The sequence below is a fragment of the Lagopus muta genome, chromosome 1 (assembly GCF_023343835.1).
Source record: "Lagopus muta isolate bLagMut1 chromosome 1, bLagMut1 primary, whole genome shotgun sequence".
NCBI classification, from domain to species: domain Eukaryota; kingdom Metazoa; phylum Chordata; class Aves; order Galliformes; family Phasianidae; genus Lagopus; species Lagopus muta.
Genome location: NC_064433.1, coordinates 56,580,038 through 56,605,872, shown reverse-complemented (window position 1 = coordinate 56,605,872; position 25,835 = coordinate 56,580,038). Strand labels below are relative to the sequence as shown.

Below are 25,835 nucleotides of genomic sequence, written 5' to 3'. Positions count from 1 at the left end.
TTCCTGCCCAAAGCAACAGCAACTCAAAAGCAATTCTAATTCAAATCTAAGATGTTACAGTTTTTCCACGCATTCTGCAAGCCAGCTGCAATGCACAGCCATGTGAAACCCTGTTTATCACCCTGCCAGCTCAGTCCCCATCATTATGCTTTTTGCTCTGGCACACAGAAAACACCTTCTTGGAACCCAAAGAGTCTGTCTGGTTCTAGGAAAAGAAAGGTATATAGACAGAAAAATAACTGAGGGAACGTTGCACTACTTATCAGCAATGCATAACTCCAAAGCCAGTTAAGGATACATACACATACGTGTGTGTGCATGTGTCTGTGTATTAAATATAGCTCAGTTTTTCATACGGCGCTGTTGGCTGCAGAACCGTTGCAGCGAGCATCTGCTAAAGACCATCTGGACCGGGAGGGAACGAGAGCGAAACGTTACAGGACTCCTGAGGAATTTGAAACTTGCAGTGGATTTTACAGAGTCATTGCGTAAGGTACACTGACAAATGTGTGATATCAGGGAGGTTCTGTTAATGGGAGAAAAAAAAAAGAGAGAAGTGATCCTAAAACTGCTACTTCCTGCTGGGGTTGGAGTTGGCTACAGACAATGATCTCACGCCACTAAAATTCAGCATCATTAAAAGAAACAAAAGTTCTCAGGGCGTGCAGTATGAGAGGTTTACAGTTAAAATGGACTGCCCCATTGAACTGAAAATGGCATTTAAACCTAAATGGGTTACAATAGAGTATCTAAAGCTTCCATCTAAAAAAGAAGTTCATAAAAACCACAGTGGTCTTATTCATTAAATTAAATTAACCAGTACATTATTTAGCTGTAGTCTTCTCCAAAAGCTACAGCTAAATTCAGTAAACTTGCAAGACTTTATAAATCCATGCTCATGCTAACCTTGCTTTGCCTATGCAGAGCCAATACAAAAGCTCTTGGACATATCAGAACTAACATCCTCACATTTTCAGAACTGCTGAACACTCCTCTCCCCCATGTTTTATTTTTTTGTTTTTGTTGCAAGATCTACAAAAGCTAAAAAAGGAAACTAAATGACATCGAATACGTTCAAGTTTACAGTATTTGCAAACTTCCCTAGAAAACTGATCAATGTGCAGAAAAGAAAAAGGGTTTGAAAAGCACTGTGCTGATTCTACTGAGAAGTTGCAGTTCCCAGATGGCTCAGGAAGATCAGGTCCTTGGCAAGAGTCAAAATGAGTACGGTTGGCACTAATGCCAACATTCCTATGATTTCCATAAGCTCAGCCGTACTTGTTCTTAATGGTCTCAAGATGCTCATATACAGACAATGAGAATTCAAGGATAGTACAGTATAGAGGAATAAGAACTCCACTTTGGAAAGAGTTATTGTCCATATTTTTCTACTACCCGTCCCATTTATTTTCCCAAGATCACAATGTACAGTAACACTTCATAATGGTCAACAGGATCACATTTTGTAAAGGGAGTTCACAAGACCATTTTACAAAAAGACCTTATAGCTTTGTTCCACAAGATGATTGTGCTACACAAGCATCCAGTTAGAGCTTTATGGGGACAGTCAGCCACGCTTCCAAAGCCTGCAAACAGAATTTAAATGGACCATCCAGCTTTCAGCATAGTGACCATATGTGGTATTTTACAAGCTGGCAGTTACTGGGAGGGAGGGAAGGAACAGATCATTGGTGTTGCTCCAATCTTCAGTATACGTAGTGGCAATCAAAACTATACTCTTGAACAGATTTGCTAAGCCAGTCAGGAAAGGTCAGGATAGAACATGGAAATATATCTAGACTAAATGGCCATGCTAACAGTAATTCAAACTGCATATTCCCCACCAAAAAAATCCAATCAAATAAAAACAGTGACATTCTGATGTGTTTTTAAAGGTTTACCACTATAGCCATTTTTAATTAATCAGATTTGTCTGATCTTGATGCAAGCCAGTGTTCAAAAACTCTGGAAATAAACAGAGATACACCTTGAGAAGCAGCCATTTTTTATGTGTTGTAATCTGTATTCATTTTTTTGTTGCAGTTGGTAAGATAGCCATATACAGAGATAAAACTGCAGGAATAAAAGCTTGAAGAGACTTTTCATACCACATCATTCACTGTAAATAAAGCTTCCTATTATTATGCAGCACTGCTGAGCAATAATAAGCAAATTGGCTACAGACCTAGCCAAACTGTGTGAAATCTCTCACTTCTATGGGATGCCCATCAGACAGACAGTTCACACATTCAAATGCTTTCCTGGAACACTTTGAAGCTGGTGTTTTGATATAAAGCAGTTAAGAAGGAATACACAGAGGTTGCCTGCCAGTACTTATGAGAACTATGGCACTGATTTGGCTAAGGCAGTTGGTGATGAAATGGGCAAAAAAGATGCACAAAGGTACAACAAGGGAGCAGGTGAGGGGTGTGCAGAGCTCCTTATCTTGCTTTTCAGTGTGTAAATTTCCATGACAATGACTTTTCTTATCCCAAACAACACTTGCACAACCAGTACAGGAACAGACACAGGCGAGCTTTCTCTGCTGAGATACCCAAGCTTCATCCTGGGCAAGATAACCTGGAGGTCATGCACTCATTCACCTCCTTCAGCCTAAAGCCACATGAGATGAGCCCTGGAGATACTGGGAACAGGGATGAAACTTTGTGAGAGGCCACCTCTGAGGTGCCTTTTGCTTATGGTATCTGTCCATACCTGGGATACCCACATCCTTCTATCACTGTCCAAGAACACTGACATACAAGTTCAGAAAAAATCTAGAAATACAGCCCCAGTTCGAGATGACTTTGCCCTCCTGTTCCCTGTGCTGCTGCTGTCTGCAAGACTATCATTCTCTCACACTGGGAAGAACACATCTTCACCCCTGTCATTTCTGTCCACAGGATAAGACAAGGTGTCTGTCCTTCCCAAGCAGAGCCCAAGGCCCACTTGGCCCACTCTTCATGCTTTGTGCTGAACTGACAACGCCTGACATGCTACACACCCTGGATTTACATCATCTGGAGCTACACACAAACATGAGTCTCAGCAGCCCCAGGCTCTGAAAAGCCTGATTGTTGGCACCAACGTCCGCTCCTTCCCCACCAACCCAAAAGGAAACACAGGAGTGTTTGTTGTGGCAGCCAGCACACAGAGCAGGGGCTGTGCATGGGCGGCATGCGGCCCCAGGGCTTTGCCTCAGGCACAACCACCCCCAGTGCAGGGAGAAGTGCTCACTTTCCCCTTCAAGCAGGTTTCTGAGGCTCTTTCATTAAGGCAGCCTGTCTGAGGTCTGAAAACTAAATACAAAGTGAGAAAATCCTGTGCCAAGCAAATGAGCGCATGCCAGAAAGCATCCCAATAGCAACTCCAGGACAGGAGAATGCTCACACTCAGCTCATGCAGACAAGGAGTTGGGGTCAGCACCAAAAGCCAGGGGTGAGCAGCAGCAGCAGAAATTTGGAAACTCCATCTCACTGCCCCACAGAGCAACAACACCAGGAGCTCCAGAGCTCCTGCCAACCCCTGAGGGCTGCCCGGCTACAGCAGGGCCCAGACATGCACCATCCCAGCCGACAGCCCAGCCATCCCAGCACCGCCCCACAAGCCTGCAGCTGCAGGAATGTCTGTGACAGAGCACGCAGGCTTTTTTAATTGCAGGCTGCCTGACTCTGTCTGTCCTGACTGGGTGTTTTTTCAAGGTTTCTTTTTTTGTGCTTCGCTTTTAAGTGGAGAGTGCATGAGGGTGGGTGGAGCAGTTATAAGGCAGGCCGTGGCAGTGGCATGCTTCCTAGCCTATTCATAGGCCCTGTCTTGCAGGCTCTGATGGGACACCTTCCATGCTAGATGGCAACAGTCTTACCTAGCCCTCCTTTCTGTGTAACATTCTTCTTTTATAACTCTGAGAAAACAGTGTTCTCTGCCTATGGCAGTGGCTCACCAGCTATACTAACCAGCACAAATAAAACCAAAGGAACAGGCAGAAAAACCTTACTGGAAAATCTAGCATGTGTCAAAGAGTGTTTTAACAATACCAAGCTATGCAACATAGTTTGGCAACGTCTTCGAGCAGCTCATGAGGCCCAGACGCAGTGCGTGAGAGCACATCTTGAAAACCAAGCAAGTCCAGGCAATCACATGCAAACTACTCAGATATTCCAGCTCTATTATCAAAATTCAAACTGAACACAAGAGGATTGTCCAAAGCCCAGTACTGAAGCCATCAAATCAGATTTCAGATGCCGACAGAGTTAAGAAATATGCAGTTTTTTTACATCTTGACCTGAATATCAGTTTCACCAATAGGTGATGTCCAACTTTCTCAGGTTATCAGCATCTTGCAGCACTGGTACTCCATGAAGTACCAAAAAAATCCCTGCATTGCTACATCACTAATCTAAAATACAATTATTTAGTGAACATAATCTGCAATGATGTGTCCCTTTGCCAGAAACTGAGTTGGATTAAGTCACCATCCTTCCCAGAGGTCACTGTACCCTAGGAGACAACAGTTTAACCACACATCCACTGCTCTGATCCAATTTTGTCGAGCTGGGTTTGATGTTCTCTACTGAAGTACTCAAGCTAATGCAGATCATCTTTGCAGAGCAGCACGAGGGAGCTCCTCCAGGTTCAGTTACACCAGCAGATTTAAGAATGGGTCTGGCATTCCAAGAAAAGCACACCTGACTAGAGCCACAGTCACACTGTCACTTGCTTTCTCTCCTAAGAATGACTGTTACCTTCGAGACCTGTGTGGTTAATCAGGAAAAATCTAATTTAAGAAGCCAACTAGATAACCAACACAGTTCCATGATTTTCTCACAGCTGCTCACTAGCAGCCTAAACATTGAGTGCTGCATAATTCAAGTTTTTCCAAGAAAAAAAGGCATTTTTTTCCATCCATTTCTCAAAATTGCACTGCTTACAGTGGCAGCTTGCCTCACGGGGGATTTCTACTCAGACTATGCTGCACCTGGGATTTGCCTTTTAGCTGTAGCACTTCCCAGACTTTGATCCTTCCAGCAATCTTTTCATTATGAGGTCATCAAGTCCAGAAGAAACATAGCTCATGGAAAGTATTACAAACAGACAAACTTATTAACTGACAAGAGGGTAAAAACCTAGTCAAACTTGGAGGGCTTGTTCTCCTTGGAAGCAGATGCTCATCTACATCTGCTGAATCCACAACCTGCAGAAGCACTGTCTGTGCAATGGTTTGGTGCCAGAAGAAAGCAGCTCCTGCACACACAGTTGCTCAATCTTTGGCTCCCACCAAATTGCCAAGCAAGGCAAACTGCTTAGCAGACCCTCTTAAAGGGCGTATAATTTGATCAAAAGGCATTTTCCTCTAAGAGAAGTCAAACCAGGGGATTGGAAGAATCTTAAGGGAGATACCCTTATAGCTACTAGAAACCTGGTGCTGTTTCCTATACATAGCATTGCTTTGCACAGAGCACAGCTCCCTTTACAGGTGTGAAGGATGATGTAATTGGTGATGTAATTGCAACAACTAGCTCACTCTGGCTGATGTCCACAGAACTTAATGGCAGTGTCCACTGCCTTTTTCACAGTAAAGGAAAGCAAAAATAAGACCTATAATTCTTGCAGCAGGATGGGGCTTTGAGCAACCTAGTCTAGAGGGAGATATCCCTGCCTATAGCAGAGAGTTTGGAAATTGATGATCTGAAGGGTCCCTTCCAAGCCCCATCATTCTACGATTCTGTGATATTTCTCAATAATATGGGCAACCCTTCTTTTTCTGTATTCACACAATAAAACAAACCACTGAGAAACTCTAGTGTTTATTTTCCAGATATGGGGATGCAAGTGACTTCTTGTAACCAGAACAGCATTTGGCATTGGAAATTAAACATGAACTTGAGTACCTCTTGAATATCCTTGTACCAGGATATGTAAACCTACCTCCTGGTATGTATGAGGCTGGTACCCATGTGTCTCCTCTTCAGTTCCAGAAAGAACCAAAATTTGTATGATGTTAATGTCTTTAAAGATTTCATGCAATGAATAAATTCTGACATTCAATGGGATGAGTGACTTGACGGATATTAAAAACTTCTCAAAATTTCTGTGTGTGAAAATGCACTTTAAAGACCAATTTCACTGCAATGTCATCTTACGATGATTTGAGGGAAAAAAAACATATTTTCCAAGTTTTAGTTGTGAAATCATAACGCATCTCTAGAATAAATGACTCTTACAGACCACTGTGTGGTCCCCTCTCCCTATGAGCTCACAGATCAGTTTGAAGCTTCTCAGGCTGTGATGTGTCCTGATCAGAACATGCTGTCTCTTAATATGTTGCAACAACGAATTTTAACTGCCTGTTATGACTTTGCAGGCTACTTACCACAACTCTGAAACCCCTGATGGGTTGAGCAGTCAGAACTGCTTTAAATCAGCAGAATCAGTCCTACAAGCTGTACTCTCAAGGCTGCCACCACAAGTCTTGGGAGAACACCAGCTATACTGCTTACTGCAAAGTGTGCACATGCGTGTGTCATCCTTCCCTACTGAGGGTAATATCTGCTTCCAATGATGTTCCTAAATTCCATTGGAAAAGACTTGACTAGGTGGCAAATATGTTTTGATCACCGAGGACAGCCTCAAGCTGAGCTATCTGCTGCTCTCCAGACCATTTGCCATCCATCAAAAACAAAATACCTGACTTGTTTCTTACTTCAGAAACAAGCCAGACATGCTGAAGCAATTAGAAAAGAAAATTCAGCTGAGATTCTTTTGGTAAGCAGCCTGACCACTGCAGTGTTTTTACTGGTCTTCCATATATAGTTGTGACAACTGCAGCAAAATATTCACTCGGCTGCCCTCCCATAGCCCGCCGAGTCTGTAACCACCCTCCCACACCACAGATGTACCCGAGAACTAACAAATCCCTCCCTCACTATTTACACAGCATGACAAGCTAGGATGTCACTGTTTCAGAAGCATTAGTGCTCCTGCCCTCCCACCAGATACCAAATATGTGTCTTCTGAGCAAGGACATAATCCACACACAGTGCATGAGGAACACAGACGAGCAACTTGGATAGTGCCTTATATTCAACAGCAGGATACTTCCCTTGTCGTTCCAGCTCATTACAGGATCAGGGTCAGCTAGCAACAACTACAAACTTGTAACAGGAATTAGTTTAATAAATAGTTATCAGATCACATTTCTTCTTTAGAAAGACTTCCATACTATGCAACATTCTGATATGCTCTGTCTCGGACTGCATGCTTCCATAATTTCCCTAAATTACAGAAGCATTCTCCAAAATACCACACATCTTCAACAAAAACAATACACTAGTGGACAGCTGAATGTTTCTTGCCAAGGCTGAGTGCACCCCTTGAAGCCTCTGGAGAAGGGGGAATCACACTTGGACCTTCTTGGATTTGCACCACTTTCTGGTAAAACATCCTTTATCAACTTGGTTTTTTTTCTTCTTTTTTTCCTTCTTTTTATCCTCCTTACATACCCAGCCAGCATTTCAACCAAAATATGTGGCTGAGCCGGCCTGCACTAAAAGTTATGTTATGAGTTAACCTTTGACCAAAGAAAGCAATGCTGACCTCCTGACAGCGCCTTCATGAGGTCTGAGCTGAAGGCCCAGCTTTCCAGAATGGCATCTATATACACCACTGGAAGAAAGGTAAAGGTAATCTTTAGATTAAGATTCTGCTGAACACACAATGCATATCCTAGAGATATGAAGAAGAATCCAGCTCCACCCATAAGTGAGAGTACAGCCAGTTTCCACTTTCTTATCCTTCCTCCTGGTTGGCCTAAGAAGTCTTTATTGCCATTCTGGAGTGAGTCCTCCATTCTATTTTGCTCCCACCTTCAGTCAAACTGCCTGGTGTGCAGTTCTTGTCCTCACTCACTCAGTCCCTCCAGTCCGGACCCTCTGAAGAGCCCTCCAAACTGTACTTTGCAAATAGAGGAAGTTTCCTTATCTAAAGTAATCCAGCAGCAGCTGCTGAGCCTGGGTAAGATACATTAAATCAACAAAGTAACCTTCACAAGACAACCAGCAACACTGGAGCAGAAGCTACATCTTCGCCATGCAATCCCAAACACACTCCTGTACTACCCAACTTCTTGGGCAGGGCTTGGTTAAAGCAGCAAACATTTCTCAGTCTCTTTCACTTCCCTCTGCTGCTCCCTGGTCTTCCTCACTACATCCTGCAGCTAAATCATTTCCCAGTAAGGTACTGGAAGCTCTTTTTACTCACTACAGTTGTCACACTTCAGCCTTTTCACGCAAGCTTGTTCACAAGTTAAAAACACTGTGTGTTAGGTAATAGATAGGACAAGGGGAAATGGTTTCAAACTAAAAGGGAGATTTAGACTGGGTACATGGGAGAAGCTTTTTACAGTAAGGGTGGTGAGGCACTGGCACAGGCTGCCCGGAAAGGTGGCAGGTGCCCCATCCCTGGTGATACTCAAGGTCAGGCAGGACAGGGCTCTGAGCACCTGATGTAGCTATGGGTGTCCCTGTTCATGGCAGGGTGTTCAACCAGATGGCCTTTAAAGGTTCTTCCAACTGAAATGATACTATGACTCTATAGTGGAGAAAAGATCTAAATGGGGCAGAGCTACTTCAATTTAAACAATAGAGGGAGGAAGAAAAAAAGAATTTCCTTCCCTTCCCACCTTCTCCCTTCCTCCCCCTCCCCCTTCAAACAAACTCCTGGGATATACCTCTGGGGATAGAAAAATTATTTACTAAGAGGAAAACAAGGACTCTGAGAAGTTAACACTGGTCTGGAGCATTTAAATACACTGCCTGTCTGTGGACTGCTCACAAGGCACAGAGGCACTGCTGTTCAGTCCATCAGCAGGGAACGTCCCTGTTTGGCTTGGCTCCACTTCCCCGCTCTGCGTCATTGCCTGGAAGCAGGCGGGCTGCGTGGAGCTTCCAAGAAGAGGCTCAGGGGTGTGATGCAAGCAGGCACCCTCCCCTCCAAACAAACGGGGGACGCTCAAAGAATTGCTCAAGGTGGCACAGGGACACGTTCTGGACAGTACAGCATCCACTTGCAACAGAGGTTTCTGAAGAGCTGTTTCTCAGCCGTTTCTCTTGGGTATGTTTTGCAGATCATTGGAGTTACAGCCTGGTCTGTGCACCACTTTGTTGCCCTGTTTGCCACAAGGTCTCTCCGCACCCCTGCCTGGTTTAGAATTTCTCTGGAATCTGTTGCACTCGGTGCAATCATCTCCCCGGACCTTTGACTCACATTCCTTCCCTGCTGCTAGACTAAACTGGCGCAGCTCCATCTGCCTGGCTCCAACACCAGACCTCCAGTCAGACATCTCTGCAGCAGCACCAAGCCAGATTTTCAGGACACCTGCCTGGATGTGCCTTAAAAGGGCTCAGTTTAGGCTTATCATTGAAAATGGTCACCTCTGAGGCATTCCACAAGTACTCTGAGAAGTCAGAGCTGTTTAACCCGCCCCCCCCCCCCCCCCAATCCACTCATCCCTTTCTATGAAGAAGAAAAGAAATATACAGAGAACAAGCTTTACATCCCACTTCTGCTTTTATTTCCATCTTTTCTGCACCGTTTCCCTGGCTGCAGCCCAAGTAGCATCCAGCTCCCACGTGGGTGCTTCAGCGGTGAAGGCAACGGCCCTCCACATGGTTTCAATATGGGCACATCTGGTCCAAAATGAGATCTGTTCCTCATCTGCCAGTTGCGCACTGCTGCTTCTACTGCTGCAAAGTGCTCAGCTGCACCACATATGAGAAGCAAAAATGAGATAAGGCAGCTTTCCAAAGATAAAGCAACCAAGTGTCAATCGCAGGAGAGGGCTAAGCACACATTCAGGCTACAGGCATCCAGGTGGCTTGAGTTGTTGCACCCATCCTGGACCATCACCCTGCTGCTGCAGGTCATCTCCCCACAGCAGAATGGCAAGAGCAATCACAGGGGCACTCCTCTGCCCAACAAATAAGCTATTGCTGAACGACCAGGGTTGCTCATCTGTTCTGTACTCCAACGGGTGGAAGCAGTGACTTCCATCAGCATACATAGCTTCAGCCTCCTCTGCTTGACCCAGCAGGGCCTGGCCAGTTTAATGAGATCAAGTTGAGGAGCTGCATTCCTGGACAAACCTGTTGTATGCAATTCCCCAGCAGGCCACCAGATGCCGAGCAGCAGGTCAGAAGAGCCCACTTCAGCTTAGCTCCCTACACCAGCACACCACAGGTGCACCAGGCATTCTGTGCCAAAAAGAGAAGCGGCGCTGCTTGAAAGAAGCTGGGCATGCCTCTGGTGACTGCTGCTGCTTCCAAGACAGCTTTCATACAGGTTTTCAGACCACACCTGCTTTCCATGCTGAAAAAAGCCTTTTTCTTTCCAGTACATCTCGAAGCAAATTAAACAGGGGAGGCAGGGAACAAGCAGGGAACAAGAAGCAGGGGAATGGCATAATCTTAGGGGAGATTATACTATGCTACGAGAGCAGTTCAAGACAGCTGCTTCCGTATGTCATGTGGCTAAATACAGAGAATATCAAGGAAGAAACATTTCTCACCCTTCCCAAACATTCTAGGCACCTTCCTTCAGTCTCAACCTGCGTGCCAAAACTGAAATGGAGTACCCCATAAACTACTGGAGACTGACTACAAACCAATTAGCAAACTACCAGGCTCATGAAAACAATGGCAAGGTTCTACAGCAATAAGGTAAGGTCTGCCACAGACAATGATTTTAAGCTCCCTCCAGGTGGGAAGAAAGCACTGACTTGTAATATCACAGCAAAACAGGCAGAGGGACAATGAAAATCCTCCGCTGTTATACAAGAAGGCACAGGTTGGTACCATCGATACAGCTGTGATCATATTAGCAGCCACCTTCCACTAGGTCTACTTTTAAAATGAAGGCCAGAGACCTTTCTTCTTTTGTCTGGGTATTTACCTGCACCTCCTCATAGACTGGCTTTTCCTCCCTCGTCTCATCTGCATTGCTTTTTTCCTTTTCTCTGCCTTTAGAACAGGCTCCTTTTTACTTGTCAAGGCTAAAGATTCTGGACAAAGTGGCATTTTAGAGATCAAGTGCATTTTTAGAAAGTCTCTGAGACAGGTAGAGGAAATGCCAGGCAGTCTTTGGTACTTGACTTCAACAAGGAAGCATATGTAAAAGGTGACCTTGTATTTTCAGACAAATGCCTTCCTCTACCAGAAAGTTTTGTCCTTTCCCACGTTTCATGTGCTGTTCCCTTTCTTTACGTGCCAAGAGATGTCACGATAAATAGAAGTGCTTCAAAACAGCTCAAAGCAATCAAAGCATTTATTTGAATTTTGCTGAAATCAATGCTGTTTAGAACAGCCAAATGCTGCGATGCATTTGGACAGATACAAGGAGTCACTACGTGCGCTGCTGTATGGTCTGCCTCACAGCACTCAGAGTCAACGGGTACAGCAATAAAGTTTTATAGCATTTAAAGCCAGAAAGGACTATGAAACCTTCCCAGTCTGACCCTCCAACATGTCCAGTCCACTAAGTTTACCTGAGGCACTCTCTTACATAGTCTGATATTTTGCCCTTCATTGAAATACAACCTCCAGAGAAGCACATGGGTGTGCTGCAACGATTGAGAAATCACTATTTGATCAATTATCCTTGCAGTTTATTACAGCAGTTATTTTCTCTCCTAAAACACTAGCCTAATTTCTTGTTTGGGCCTTGAAGTCCAGCTAGTGATTCTCATTCTGCGTTTTTCCACAAGATTAAGGCCTCCAGCCTGCTATCTTTTTGCATAACCCAGCAAATTTATCCTCTAGCGTCTATTCACTCAGTCCCTTTATTGCTTATGTATTTTGTAGTATACTTTCAAACAGAGCAAGATAAATCACCAATTACTTCCAACGAGATTTCATTTACTTTCAAATCTTTCATCTCAAAGAATGAAAGCTATAGTTCATCTAACTGTATTTGCTTTTCATAAATGATTTAACTCCACTGAGTTGAATATCTCTATCCTACTCTACTGACATGGTCCTGTATCAGCCCTTCTGCATTTTTAATACATTTGGCACCAGGTTTCCCAGTGTATAGTTCATACTTTCTCCCCCTTACTCTTTCCCTTAATCAATTCATGTTTTCAATTTTTCCATCATGATGTCATGACCCAAAGAAAATCAGTGTCAAAAAGCCAGACTTGTCTGGGATCTTTTAGGCTGATTGAATTTCCACATTCATTGGTTTCAGGGAGTTTTGTAGCATTTAGGCTTGCCACCACTGCCTTTTCCCTTTGGATTTTCTTAGCTGAGCATCATTTGATCCTCTGCACTTTACTAAATCTACTTCAAATGGATGCTCCATTTTTCTCTACCCTGTGAGTATTACATGGGGCAAAAAGAGGTCTTTTGAAACAACATCAACAGTTTGGAAAAACAAACAAACAAACAAAGAACAGCATAACGACAGCTTTAGATTCATACATCCCTTTGTGACAACAATGATTTTATTCCAAGCACAGAGCTATAAAGGGATCAGCTGGGAGTGCAGAGATTCTCATCACCTGCGTGCAACAAGAACCACAGATGAAAGCAAAGCTGTTGCAGATTATCTATTCTGGTACTGATAATGAAAACTGCATTACATACTTCACCTTCCAAGATGAAACCAAGAAAGAAACCTCTATAATATTAGTGCGAACATAACATAAACAGTTCTGATCATATCACTTCCCCATCCTCCTCCAAACACCTGTCAAAGCAAGACAGAGTTCATGCTTTTCATCTTTCCTCACTAACCAGCTACTTCAGACACTTATTTTTACTGTTGTTCTTTGAGTTCCCCACAATTAGTCTCTTTCAGATATCCAGGTGTCAAGAACTAAAAAACCCACAGTTGGACTGTAAGCTGGCCCAGGTTTCCATGCATGCCCCCAAACAGTACTTTCCAGCATCTTCATCACTGCTGTGGCAGTAGCAAAGCCTTCCACAGCTATAGCCCTTTGAAATACGGACTGTACAGCTTTCTGCACTGCGTAACGTCTCAGTTGTCTCTTCATCTTCAGAGATGCAAGTTCCTACAGATTCCCTTTCCTTGCCTGCTTTTCCAATCTCCTTTTCTCCTCTTCAAATATCTGCCAATTTGAAGCACCAAATCAAATGAGCCCAGAGATTCCCTATAGCCCTACTCCAGCTACCAAGACTCCAGAGATTCTTACCCAGCTGCCATATCACATAATGCCCTCATGAACACTGAAGCTGCATCTTAAAACTAAGTAAAGCTTTTCATCCCCAATTAATCTTGCCAGAAAGCTGTTCCAAACAAGCTACTGTGGAGAGAGTTGTCCATATGTCTTTCTCCCACATCTTTTTCACAAAAGCTAAAAAAAAAAAAAAAAAAAAAAAAGTTCTGGGCATGAAATGATTCTAATTTTATTTTTTATTTTTATTTCTTTTTTAAAGACATTCACTACACAGTTCTCAATATTATAGTGCCACTTTTCTTTTGATTTTGGTCATGCAAATGTGTTTCTATCTGAAAAAAAAAAAGCAACGTAAATTCAGTCCCTCTCTCCCCTGTGATTCTGCAAAATACTTGCAGCAACTCAACAATCAAGTTACAGCAACAGGAAACCGTTCTTCCAATTCCCCAAGCAGACTCCCTGCAGAACTTTTTCAGTGGACACAGTAGGCTGGAATTCAGCTGGAACTTTGTGCAAAATCAGGACAGCTGAATGAGCGGCCATAAGTCACCCTGGGCAAGGACAGAAGCAATATTTTTTATAGAATCACAGAATGGTTTGAGTTGGAAAGGCCCTTAAAGCCACCCAGCCCCAACCCCCTGCCATGTGCAGGGCTGCCACCCAGCAGCTCAGGCTGCCCAGGGTCCCATCCAACCTGGCCTTGAGTGCCTCCAGGGATGGGGCACCACAGCTTCTCTGGGCAGCCCGTGCCAGAGCCTCACCACCCTCTCAGTTAAAATACTTCTCCCTGACACGTTATCTAAATCTCCTTTTCTTTCTCTTTTGGTCATCCTTGTCTGTAAATTAACCTATTCTACAACTAAATGAAATCATCCACTGAAATCTATGAGGAGCAGAACAACCAACTGGGAATGGAATTGCAAAGCACCAAAGCATGAGGAGAAGACAAGTTCTGCATCCAGAAAATTCACCCTTCACAGCATTGCCATAGCAAACTTGCACAGCGTTTGCTTCTTTGGGGAGCCATGTCCAAGTATGACCCACCAGCTGCTGTCCAGAGAGGGGTGCAGCATAGTGCTGCAGCACACAAAGCCACACATCTGGAGGCCTTGCACAGGTGCCAGCTTGCTCCCTCCCTTGAACACTCCAGAGCTTTTCATTTGATATCTGCAGGCACTGGCCCTTCATGCTGCTCACACTCAGCTTCGCTTCCTCCTGGAGGTGGAGGAGGGAAATAGAAGGGTGCCAGGGGAGAAGGGGACAGAAGGAGATGCAGGCATGGATCTCTGAAGCCCAGAGAGGAAACACATCCATGAGTCACATCCCTAAGGCTGGTCAGAAGGCACAGGGCCAACCACTCCTCATGTCCCTCACAGTGTGATCAGTCCCCACAGCGGTGCACAGGGAGCTAAGGCTTAGGCTCCAGCAGAGCCTAACGTGGGCAAGTTTGGCTTGGTTTTCTTTTACACCTATGCCTGTTCTTGGAAGAAATGTAGCCTATCAGCCTCCCCCACACACCGCAGCAGCCCTGACCCCTTGTGCTTCTGCCTAAGGAGAATCGGCAGAGATGAGAAGAGAGGGCAAAGGAAGGGAACTCAATCAAACTCATGGCCAGTGCTGATGAGGAGGCCAGTTACACCCAGTTACACCAGGAGATGGCAAAGATAGATGTTCTGTAGTCAACCACTGCCTCATGTTATAAGGTATGAAAGCAAGCATTCTGATGTCATATTTTCCCATGTCTCCAACTTCCACTAGCAAGAACAGATTCAAGAAAACCAGCTATCAAGAAATAACATCCTGCCCTACCCTTGATTCCCTGTGAAGGTCTCATCTTGGCCAGACTATCATACAATGGCTTAGGTTGGAAGAGACCTCAAAGATCATGGAGCTCTATATCACAAGCCTTCCTCCACAGCACCAGCCACACTGCTGCTTCTGCTGTGAAAAAGGCAGGAGCAGCATCTGCATTTTGCTCTTTAGTTTTGGTTCCACAAATGCTCAGGCAAACCATTTCTTCAGGTGCTAGAAGAAATGAAAATACTTGTTTCCAGTTAACCCACACAAAATTAGAGACAGGCGAGCTGATCACTGAAGGTCACAGTAGAACCTGCTGGGGAGTGAGAGAAAAAATAAAAAGCAGTCTTTTTCCCTTTGCACATAACATTCGCTACTGGACTGTGAGGAAGAAGGAACAGAGACATGCTCAGTACTCAAGCCTTGGGATTTGAGGGCTTTTTTGATTGGCTGGTCTGGGGGGGTCTACAAAAAGCTCTGTGAGTTAATCACACGGACTGCAAGGCAGGGTGGTCTCTGCCCACACCTACGGCTCTGGGGTTAGCCACAAAAAGCAAATAACACAGGCAGGAGACAATCCCAACAGGTAGTAGGTTGGACAAACATTCTTGAAGCAAACGGTGCAGGCTCCAGCATAACCATATCATGCTGCAGAACAGCATGTAAGATGTTCTGAATTTTATCCGGAAAACTCGGGCATCAGACTCCTGCCTCGCAATGCAGTCCCTAAATAAAGCAGTCCCTTGGTTCATGGCTGTGATCAGAGCTCAGCATCATTCAGGCCAGAAGCTCTCCGCACCAGGGCCTGCCCAGAGCACCTCAAAAGCCGCACGGTCTCCCTTTCCCATCCCATACAACTAACAGATTGTGTATAAGGACAGGGCCAGCCTCGGCATGGCAGAAGAGGAATGCTTTTTCTTGGCAGAGAAGAAAGAGATGAAGTGGGTGTCACATTTTTCCAATACATTTTTGCTTGTCACCACAGTGGAGCCAGATTGCATACAGAAGATTGAAAGCTGGTTAGTGGCAGATGGCAATAAAAAAAGGAAAGAAAACTGAGTAGCTTCCAAGGCACAGCTGAGGCGCCAAAAGGTCAGCAGCACGAGTAAGCTACACATTTGGATGGGTGGCAGCTACAAAACAGCTCTAGTAATTCAGGTCTATCCCATTTCACCTTTCTTTATTCTGTCCAATTACTTTGGTTCCCAGTTTGCCATCCTGAGAGGAAGCACTCCTTATTCTCCTGAGCACTTGCTTCCTTCCTGCACTCATTTAGCATCAAGGTTGTAACTTGGTTCAGCTTTCTGAAGACACAAACTACTTTTGAAAGCTCCCGGACACAGGTAGCAGCTGTCCCTGCCATGGAGAGCTCAGAAACATACCACAGAAAGGGGACATACACAGCAGGAAGGGTTCTGTCCACTGCTCTACATCAAGCTCTTCTCAAACAGCCTCTCCCTATGAATGATCCTTGAGCAGATGTCTCCTCCAAGTAACTCCCTTTGTTCCCAAAGTGCAGCCCACCGCTATCAAATAATATATGCACACTTCCCTGCATTACATCTCCCACACTCACCAGTATTACATTTAGGCACACACTCCTGAAGCTGGACAGATTACTTCCACTGTGCATTCCTTCAGCCCAAAATGCAATTCCACCAGTCTCTTCCCCAGGCAAGCATTCCCACCTGCCTGAGCTGCGACAAAGCAAGCTGCATCAGGAAACCTACTGCTGAAAACTATTTTCTGTCATGCAAGAAAGTCATTTTTCAAGAGGATGAGCTCTCAGGCAGCTGCTGCAACAGCCTGCGGTTACATCCAGGTGCAGAACCGCACTGTCAGGTCTTGTCACCCAGAAAAAAAACACAGCCAAAGGGTATCCAGACAGCCCTGATCATCTCACCCACATGATTCAGGGAGCAACAGCAGCACGGAATGCGCCATCCCCAGAAAACCAGCTGCAGAATTCTTCTGCAAGAGGACCCCAGGGGGATACTCTCCAAATTCATATCCTATGGGGAATGAAAAGTTGCACCAAGGAACGGGAGAACTTAGAGGAAGGATGCTTTAAGCTCATGGGAGGCAGATAGTACAGACTGTGGAGCATGTCACTGAGCTAAGCTAATCCATTTGCAAAAGGTGGCTACCCCTAACTGCTAAGTCTCACCTAGTGATGTTCTCCTGAAGCAGTTCTTTCCATCCCACATCAGTCAGGTAAAGAGATGGCAGTGCTTGCAGCAGGCAGGGGATGCTGCAGGTGACAGCCAGGCAACAAGAAGCAAAGACAAAGACAGACAGCCAGAGCTGATGGCATGCTGGCCTCAGACCTATGTGACTTATGTTTATACTTATTTTATCTTTATTTTATTTGCTGCTGTCTGCACAAGGGTCACAAGGGTGACTGTACACAACTATAGCTGGGGTCAGCACCTGGGAAAGGCAGCAGGACACAGCATCCTCAGACCATGCTGTGTGACCCAGCTGGACTCACAGCTAATCTGCCTTCTTCACAGACACGCATGCTCCTAAAAAGAAGTGTTTTCATACATTAAACACTGGCACACTCTCATCTACTAAGCTTTAAAGTCAGTCCCAGGACAGACTAACAGTTTTTCCAGCTGCTGTCCTCGCTGCAGATCTAGCTCTTCTCTATACAGTTACAGACAATCCAAATGCAATGAGCCAGCAACTCGATACCACTATTTTTCTAATTTAACTATCAGAAAATATGAGGGTAGGAGAAAAGTTCCAAAGCATCACATGTGTGTTTATCTCAGCTTTGAGAGAAACTGTAGATTGTTTAAATCCATTACGAGCAGCTGGCACGTCTCTTGGCAAACAGGAATGATATTTGTATTTAAATTTTGGAAGAAAACACGAAAGGGAAAAAATGATTTTTGGTGCAGAACACCAAGTACAAGTTGTTCTGCTGCTAATCAGTTGTGACCCTGATGCTTTTCATATGGGGAGTTATTTTCAAAATTTAACACTTTGCACAAATTCTGTATACAAACTACTTAAAAATAAAATCTCACTTTCACGTTTTTCTCCTCTCTGCTGGAAGAGTTTGGCAATAATCCTTGGACGTACTGATTTTACACATTTTCCACCTCAAGTTAGCCATCTGGTCCTCCATATGCAGGTGTACAGGGATGGAAAAATGAGAGATTTCAGTTTCCTTGTTAGCAAGCAGCAGGCTAAACCCCACTTTCAACTAAATGAATTACCTTTTCCCCACCAAAATAAAACAAAACAATAAATAGGATTAGCCTGTATCGATGCTGGGTTTTACAGAGCTACCTTATGCACAGGCGACCACCACAGATTAAAATGCAGCCAGCCCCACAGCCACACGTGCCGTGTGCTAACCACAACTTCTAACTAAATACACACTGTAAAATCAAAGCACTGTGTTCCATTGCAATTAAACATCACCAGTGCCGTGGCTCTGAAGACTGCAGGCAATCCACAGCTCACTCAGATGCCCCAATTCTGCAGAAATCATCAGCATGCGGAGCAACAGCCAGTGGTGTTTTTGTGGCAGAGGAAATGAGTCACCGTCGGCTCCTGGGGAGCTCAGAGGCTTGCAATGGGCAATTTTTATCTGAAGGAGGAAGGCTGGCTCCAAGATTCCCAACCCATCTCAGATGACAACCGCCACCACTGAGCTCTCAGGGCCAATGGGGAGGTGACGATGCAGCCACCAACCCAAATGTTCATGTTGCGTGTGCAGTCCGAGGGTGAGGTGCCTGGAGTGGCATCATTGATGCAGCAGCTTCATTGAGCTCTAATGCCACCCAGAAAATGGCACTGGTGACGTGCTGGTTGGGGCATTCCAACACTCCGACATCAGGCCTGCTCAAGGGTATGCAACCTGGGTGACTTTCAATTGGAAGCAGCCAGTAGCTAAGGTGTTAAAAACAGACAGAAAATGCTGGGAAAGGACAAAAAATCTGCTGCAGATCAGCCCAGAACACAGCCCCAGCCCACCTGCTTGGGGCCTACTGAGGGTTCACTGGCAGCAGAGAAGGGAGTGAGGAGCCTGCAGCCTGTTGTGCTTCTGCTCCCTCCAGGCTGCAGCAGGCTGTGTGCTCCCTTACTGCTTGACTGCCAGGAAAAAGAAAAAAAACTTCCAATAATAATGCCTTGCAAAATGCTAGGGTACAGCATTACCCACATACAAGCCTAGCAAGCTGCAGGCGAGTTGAAGATTACAGGCAGACAACATCATACGTGAACAAACCCTTGGGAAGCTTTTCAGACTTTTCTTAGAACATTTTTCATAGAATCATTAAGGTTGGAAAAGACCTCTTAGATCATCTAGTTCAATCACCCACCTACCACTAATATTTCCCTACTAAAGCATGCCCCTAAGTACTACATCTACCCTTTCCTTCAACATCTCAAGGGATGGTGACTCCACCACCTCCCTGCACAGCCTGTTCCAATGTGCTGCCACTCCTTTGGAGAATAAATTTTTCCCAATATCCAACTTGAAAACCTTTCCTGGTGCAACTTGAGGCCATTCCCTCTTGTCCAATCCTGTTCTTTCTTCCATAAGAAACACAACCACTCTGGAGAAAAAAAAACACCTGCTACCAAGCTATCTAGCATGCAAGTACACCTGCAAACCACACAGACTTGAATGAGACCCTTCCATCCCAGGCTGAGTCCCCCGAGGTCCCCATTTCTCCCAGCGTAGCTGATTACTGTCTGGCACCTCCTCACATCTGTGCAGCTGAATCACCAGCTGAAAGGAAAAGGCTGGAATTCAGCCCTGGTAATTAGGCTGGAACAGCTTAAAGTAGCATTTGAGTTTATAAGTATATGCATACTTCCACATTTGCCTGATAGGCTTCAAATCCACCATACCATGTGCAGCCTTTGTGGTTGTTAAAAGGTTAAAATTTAACTTAAAATACACAAAAGACAGCTAGCTACACAACTGCCCTCCCTCCCCCCCCCAAATCTATGTGCACACACAGGTCTGCCTGCAGAAGGAAGTGAATCCCTGTTCTTGCAGCCATGCATGCCAACCAGCTGTTCTGCCTTTGCCTCCCCTGCTTGCACTGCTGGACCTCACGGCTCTTCCCAAGCACATCCAGAAGGGTTGGCACACCCAGGCGTGTGGCAAAGACAGACCCACATCTAACACCAGGACACCAGTTTCACACTGCTGAAGGACTGAGATCCATAGGCATCAGTACTGGTCCATCCTGCATGGTAACGTGCATCTCTGAGCAAAGCAACAGCTGCACTGCTGCACCCACAGCTACAAGGCACCTTAGAATCATGCAAGGGCCAGAAGATGCCACAGACAGCACACAGGAGGCTCAGCTCTGCACCTTTCATCCTTTTCTTTTCAGTAACACCAGCAAACAAGCTTACAACCAAAGCAGAACCAGCTGGGTCAAACAAGTCCTCCCACATTGAAAGCAGAAGGCAGGAAAATAACAGATGTTTCATCTAGAGGGCTTTTTTTGGGTGGTGGTTTTTACTGATTTTGTTGTTGCTCTCATTTCAATGATCCTATGAAGCTTTAGCCAGACACAAATGGAGTGTTTGTGTTTCATGATGTCAAGCACAGTGTTTTGCTTTGCGCAGAACAACACACTTTTTGCAGAAGAAATAAAGTTCAATGTGTGGAAATCTGTGCTTTTTCCCCCAAAGTGATCATTTCAGAAAGCTTTCTTTTTGCCCCCTTGAAGCTCCCAGCACCCCACTACATCCACCTTATCCACGGCGCTTTGCTGCACTGATATTTCTTTACGGACGGCTTCTCTTGGAATTCTTCCAAAAACAACAAAAGCTAAATTGATTACATGCTTTTTATTACACTTCAAGATGGCCCCTAAAGAAGTTTTTTCTTTATAAGCACCTAAGGAGAAAATCAGCCAAAATCCATACAAACATAAATGGTAGAAAGTGGCTCCCAACAAAGAGGCTCACAGCCCATGTCAGTGCAGACTTCATGACGTTCTTCCCCTCGATAACACAGCTCAAGGTAGCACTTGGTGCTTCCAACTCCCAGCAGCAGTGGGACAGTCACCCTGTTTGCAACTATGGGGCATTCTGTCTGCCAAGCAACACTTGAAACCAAGTCACAGCTCCCCAAAGCAAGACAGTGACACATCTGTGTACAACCACAGCCGCAAGCACCAGACCTGTTTCAGGGCACTAATTAAAGGAATAGGAGATTGTGAACTAGGAGAAAAGTGGGCTCATGGTTCTTCTCCCGGGGATCCCAACTACATGGCATGGCTGGAGCACCCAGAGGGCCTCTCATCTCACCACAACACCCTTCCTTGCCTTGTCGAGGAAGGAAAGAAAGGTCCACCGCAGCACAGCTGTTGAAGGAAGGGCCTTCCACAGCCAAGAGCTCCTGGTGGGTCTTTAAAAGTCACCGCCCGACATCCAATTGCGCTCGGTGGGTCTAACAGGAGCAGCACGTCGTGCAAGAAAGCGCAAGAGCTCCCGAAGCCAATATTCCCGAAGTCAGTGTTACGGAACCCCCGCAACAAGCGCAGGGCCCACCAGCCCGGCCTGAAGCCGCCACCCCGGGCCGCCCCTGCCCTCCTCACCGTGTGGCCCAGCAGGGTGTCGGGGTCGGCGGGCTCGCACAGCTCGCTCAGCTTGCGATCCCAATGCAGCAGCGGCGGCTGCTCGCCGCTCTCGCACACCTCCATGGCGGCCCCGGCTGCCCCGCGCCCGAGCTCACGCCGCGCCGCCCACTCCCATGGGCCGCCCGCCGCCGCTACCGGCGCCGCTCCGAGGCCGCGTTCCCCGCCGGAGCCAGGAGTGCCGGGTCGGGCGGGGCGCCCCCGCCAGCTGCGAGCCGCGCCCCCGCTAGGCCCCGCCCCCGCCGCCCACGTGGCCAATGGGGGTTAAGGATCGCGGCGGGGCGGCGGACCGCGCCCCAATCGGCGCTCTGCGCCCCCAGGGCCCCACGGATCCAGCTGGGGAATGTGGGCGGGGCTTTGTGGGAGCGACGGGCAAGGCCGCCAATGAGACAGCGACAAGACTGCGGCCAGAGTGAGGCGGCCCTCCCACTTCGTGTGGGCGGAGGAACGGCCTCGGCCCCTAAGGAACCTACGGCCCCGGTTAGCGCCGTGTACGGAGTCGAATGCAGTCCAGCTTCGGGTGCGGGAAGTCCGCCAGGCCCTTCACCTCTTTATCTAATTGAAAAGAGAGCATTAAGGGCAAAATACATAGTTTGGTATTGCTGAGTACAGCTCACGTGTCTGTTAGAGATCTTTCAGGACATCCCATGCCAGAAGAATGCTTTTAGATTAACTGTGCCTTCAATCTCTGTGCAGCCAGTCCATTTGCAGCAGCACAGACTCTGCGCACAGCCCGGCACTGCTTCCCCAGTGCCAATCAGACAGCAGCAAGGAGAACCCCAATCAATAGAGAATTCTGGTACTTTAACCTTGGTTCCATGCCAGACTGGGACAACGTTGACATTTCATCGTCCTTTAAAAACAAAGGATGCCACACGGTTCCGATACGACAGGCTGGGGATTCTTCAGCCCAAGTTCCAGGTCCTGGCACACGCTCAAAGCCTTTCTCTGTGGGTCAGCCCAACACTTGGCACTCCATCCCACATTGTGCTCGAGCTGTAACCAGAGCCCTGCCGTCCCCCTGGGCTCCATCTGCTGACACGCCATTGCGCTGTCAGCTCCCCACCCTCCCCACAGGGCCTGGGTGAGCCCTCTGCAGCCTGCCATCACCCATGGGGCACAGCAGCAAAGAGAAGAGGAGGAATAATGGTGACTTTGTCAGGGTTTGCCCTTTGAGATGTATTAATCTCTTTGGTTTTGACTTGAGAGAAAGAAGAAAGTTCATTTTTAATTTAACAAAGGCAGCATTATTTGGTCAAGAACACACGAAGGGAAGATCCCCAGCTGCCACAAATAAAGCTCTCCTGCAAAGAGGGAGTTGGTTCAAGTTACTGTGAAACAAGTCAACCCAGGGTATGCCCCCAGCAGCACTGAGAACCCAAAGCCAAATTCGTAACACTGGAATGGGTACCTACTGCTTTGGCAAGGCCAGCCCGAGGTACACACTTCATGCATCCTGGCACTGTCATGCTCTTTTGTCAAAGCAATTACATTGTGTCATTCCTGAGGCATAGATTGTGAAATTGGTAAAGGTCAGTTCCATGCTTTCCTTGGCTTTTTCTTGCTTTTAAAGTTTATGCAGCCTTATGATAACTATCCAAACAAAAGGCTCTTCCTCATTCCGTTGACTGGCATTAAACACTTGTGAAAATACTGCTGTGACTAGACAGTCATCCTTACCTGGTCAACCAAATACAAGCCACCTTAAAAAAGAAGAAGGTGGAGACTGGGTGACTGCATCTTTATCTGCTCCAAACGCAGAGGATAAGGGTCTCATAAAGGCCAATCTGAAATTTCTCATCCTAACAGATTTCTCAGGAAGAAATACAAGCTGTACAGTAAGTACTTCTGTCATTTTCCCTTGGGTAATAAAGAAATGACAGGAAATTAGGCACACTGGGCAAACAACATGCTGTTTTCCCCCAGTGTTTTCCACACTTCCTTTGTCACAAAAAATCATGTCCCTCTACCCTCTGCACTTCTCTATGGTCTTTCTTGTAACACCAGTACTGAGGCAAAGCTGCTGTTGTGGTACATACTGCTGCCAAATATGCCATCAAAGACAGAAATACTGCAATACATAGAGATGACCCATTTCCAGGGCTATTCACTGACAGACACTGGTAACTAGTAGCCAGGCACTGGTAACTAGTAGCCAGACATTAGGCGATGTCTGGCTAAAAAAGGTAACTAGACATCCCTTGCCAGCCTTATTACCTCAGTGTTAAAGGCTGTGTTTCATTTCTTGAGCTTCAGTGTTTCTAAAAGAATTCCCTGAGACTTCATGAGGAACTACAGCCAATTGGCCTGCATGGGGCAACTAATGGCACGTAGACCACCCTGAAGTGTTGTGCTGCAGAACCAGTTATTCTTGGGCTTGTTAAAAAAAAAAAAAAAAAAAAAAAAAACTGGTAGCATGTAGAAGGCATCAAGAAAGGAGATGAAAGTGACAAATTTAACTCTTCCAAGAAAGTATTTATCAGCATCTGCGATGGCACTCACGCATTGTATGTTACTGCTCACAAGCTGACAATGCACCAGGAAACATAGGCTCTGAAAACACATAGCACCACAAAAACATCCAGAATGTTATGCAAGTACACCTATCCTCCTAACTTTTTCCCTGTACTCCTTGGGGGATTTAAAACTGTAGATTTCAATAGTTACTAGCATACTGAAAATCAAAGCTGTTTAACTTTCCTCTTTGTGATAATTTAGTAGCAGTTTTAAGTTCCAATGCAGCTAATTCTGTGAGCATTTCTGTCACCATAGACTTCTCAACTGTGTTCAAACTCACTCTCCCACACAGGGGGACAATGCAAAAAAACTGAGTGTCAAGATACATAAAGATGAAAAGGTGGGGTTTTATGGTCTGCAGAGATGCAGCTGAGGGGAAGTGGGGAGAGCTTGGTTTTCTTTTACTCAGTATTCTGTCTCCTTTATGCAAGGAGCAGAAAACCCCAAGTGAAAAACCACACAGAAAACCAAACTAGCTAAGGAGGAGCAAGCTGTTAACTTAGGGCTCCAAACAATGAGCCCTACATTACTTACAAACTTACTTTAAATATCAAAGAAAAAAGTGAGGTACAATGCAAGCGAATAAGTTAAATCACAGAAAGCCTGGCAAAGGAAAGGTGCTCTGTTTTCCTCACAGATCCGGGTTACAGAAGCCCAGCTCCTATTACTGTGTCCTTACCCAGTACTTGATCAGGTCAGTTGCACAAAGGCTCATTAAATATTTACAAGTGACATTTTCCTGACTTGTGACAACCAGGATCAAGATAACCATCCATTTTCTAAAGCCATTTTGTTCAAATAAGTTTTAAAAGTCAACCAACAAGAAAAGAACAAATAGCAACAGTGCCTACAAGATAACTTTTTTTTTTTTAGGATAGCTACAAATGAAAAGATCTTACTCTTTAAAAGCCACCATAGAAAATGACCATATGTTGAGAAGGTGACTTCCTTCAACAAAAATTAGCACTTCTTAAAGAGCAAAAGGCACAAACTTCAGGCTTAGGAACAACAAAGAAAAAATGTCCAGGCTGTCAATTTCTAATCACAGCAGTTGCTGGAGATTGTTCTGAAATTGCTAAGTATGGTACTGAGCTGATTTTTATCTGGGAAATAAAGCAACAAGAGAAGAAAAATTTTACACTAACACGCATTTCCCACAAGTGGATATCTCTGTAGAAACCCTATGAAGCTGTTTTCTTTGCATAATTGTTACGTGTAAACACATTACTTGCACTAGCCAGCAACTGATGCAGCACTAACAAAGCAAATTTGTTGTGTAAATGACATCTCTGCTGTGTGAAGCAGCTTACCACCACCACCACTGGAAAATGGGACAGGCCCTGGTTTGAACAGCTCTGTACAGACTCAACTATTTTGCAAAAAATGCTCCCACCACAGAAATTTCAGTTAAAAATAGAAGGTGCGATTGAAAACAGTGCAGTTTTCTTCTCAAAATCCTGGCATTATAATCATTTTCTGACATGAATACTTGTGAAAGATGTGGGATTACCAGTACTGGATGCAGCCTACTACCGAAACCACATAATCAGTACACTGACAGAAATACAAGAACCCTTTACCAGAACATTCCTCCCTCCTGCACCTCAGGACTTCTCAAAGCACTAATTCAGCTTTCCTGCCTTTGACAATTCAAGGCCTCCCTGCATGAGATTTCACCAAGCTTCCACAGGCAGCCCTAATCTTCACAGCAG

General features: G+C 45.5%; 1 protein-coding gene across 2 annotated transcripts in view; it reads right to left on the bottom strand.

The window, feature by feature from the left end:
• CREB3L2 (cAMP responsive element binding protein 3 like 2) overlaps positions 1-21,784 on the bottom strand; it is a 79,626-nt gene extending 57,842 nt beyond the window's left edge. For both annotated transcript variants that reach the window (XM_048930995.1, XM_048931004.1), the window contains exon 1: positions 21,568-21,784. In XM_048930995.1, coding sequence (XP_048786952.1) covers positions 21,568-21,672 — 105 coding nt within the window. In that variant the 5' untranslated portion in view covers positions 21,673-21,784. The remainder of the gene's footprint in view (positions 1-21,567) is intronic.
• Positions 21,785-25,835: the final 4,051 nt, after the last annotated feature.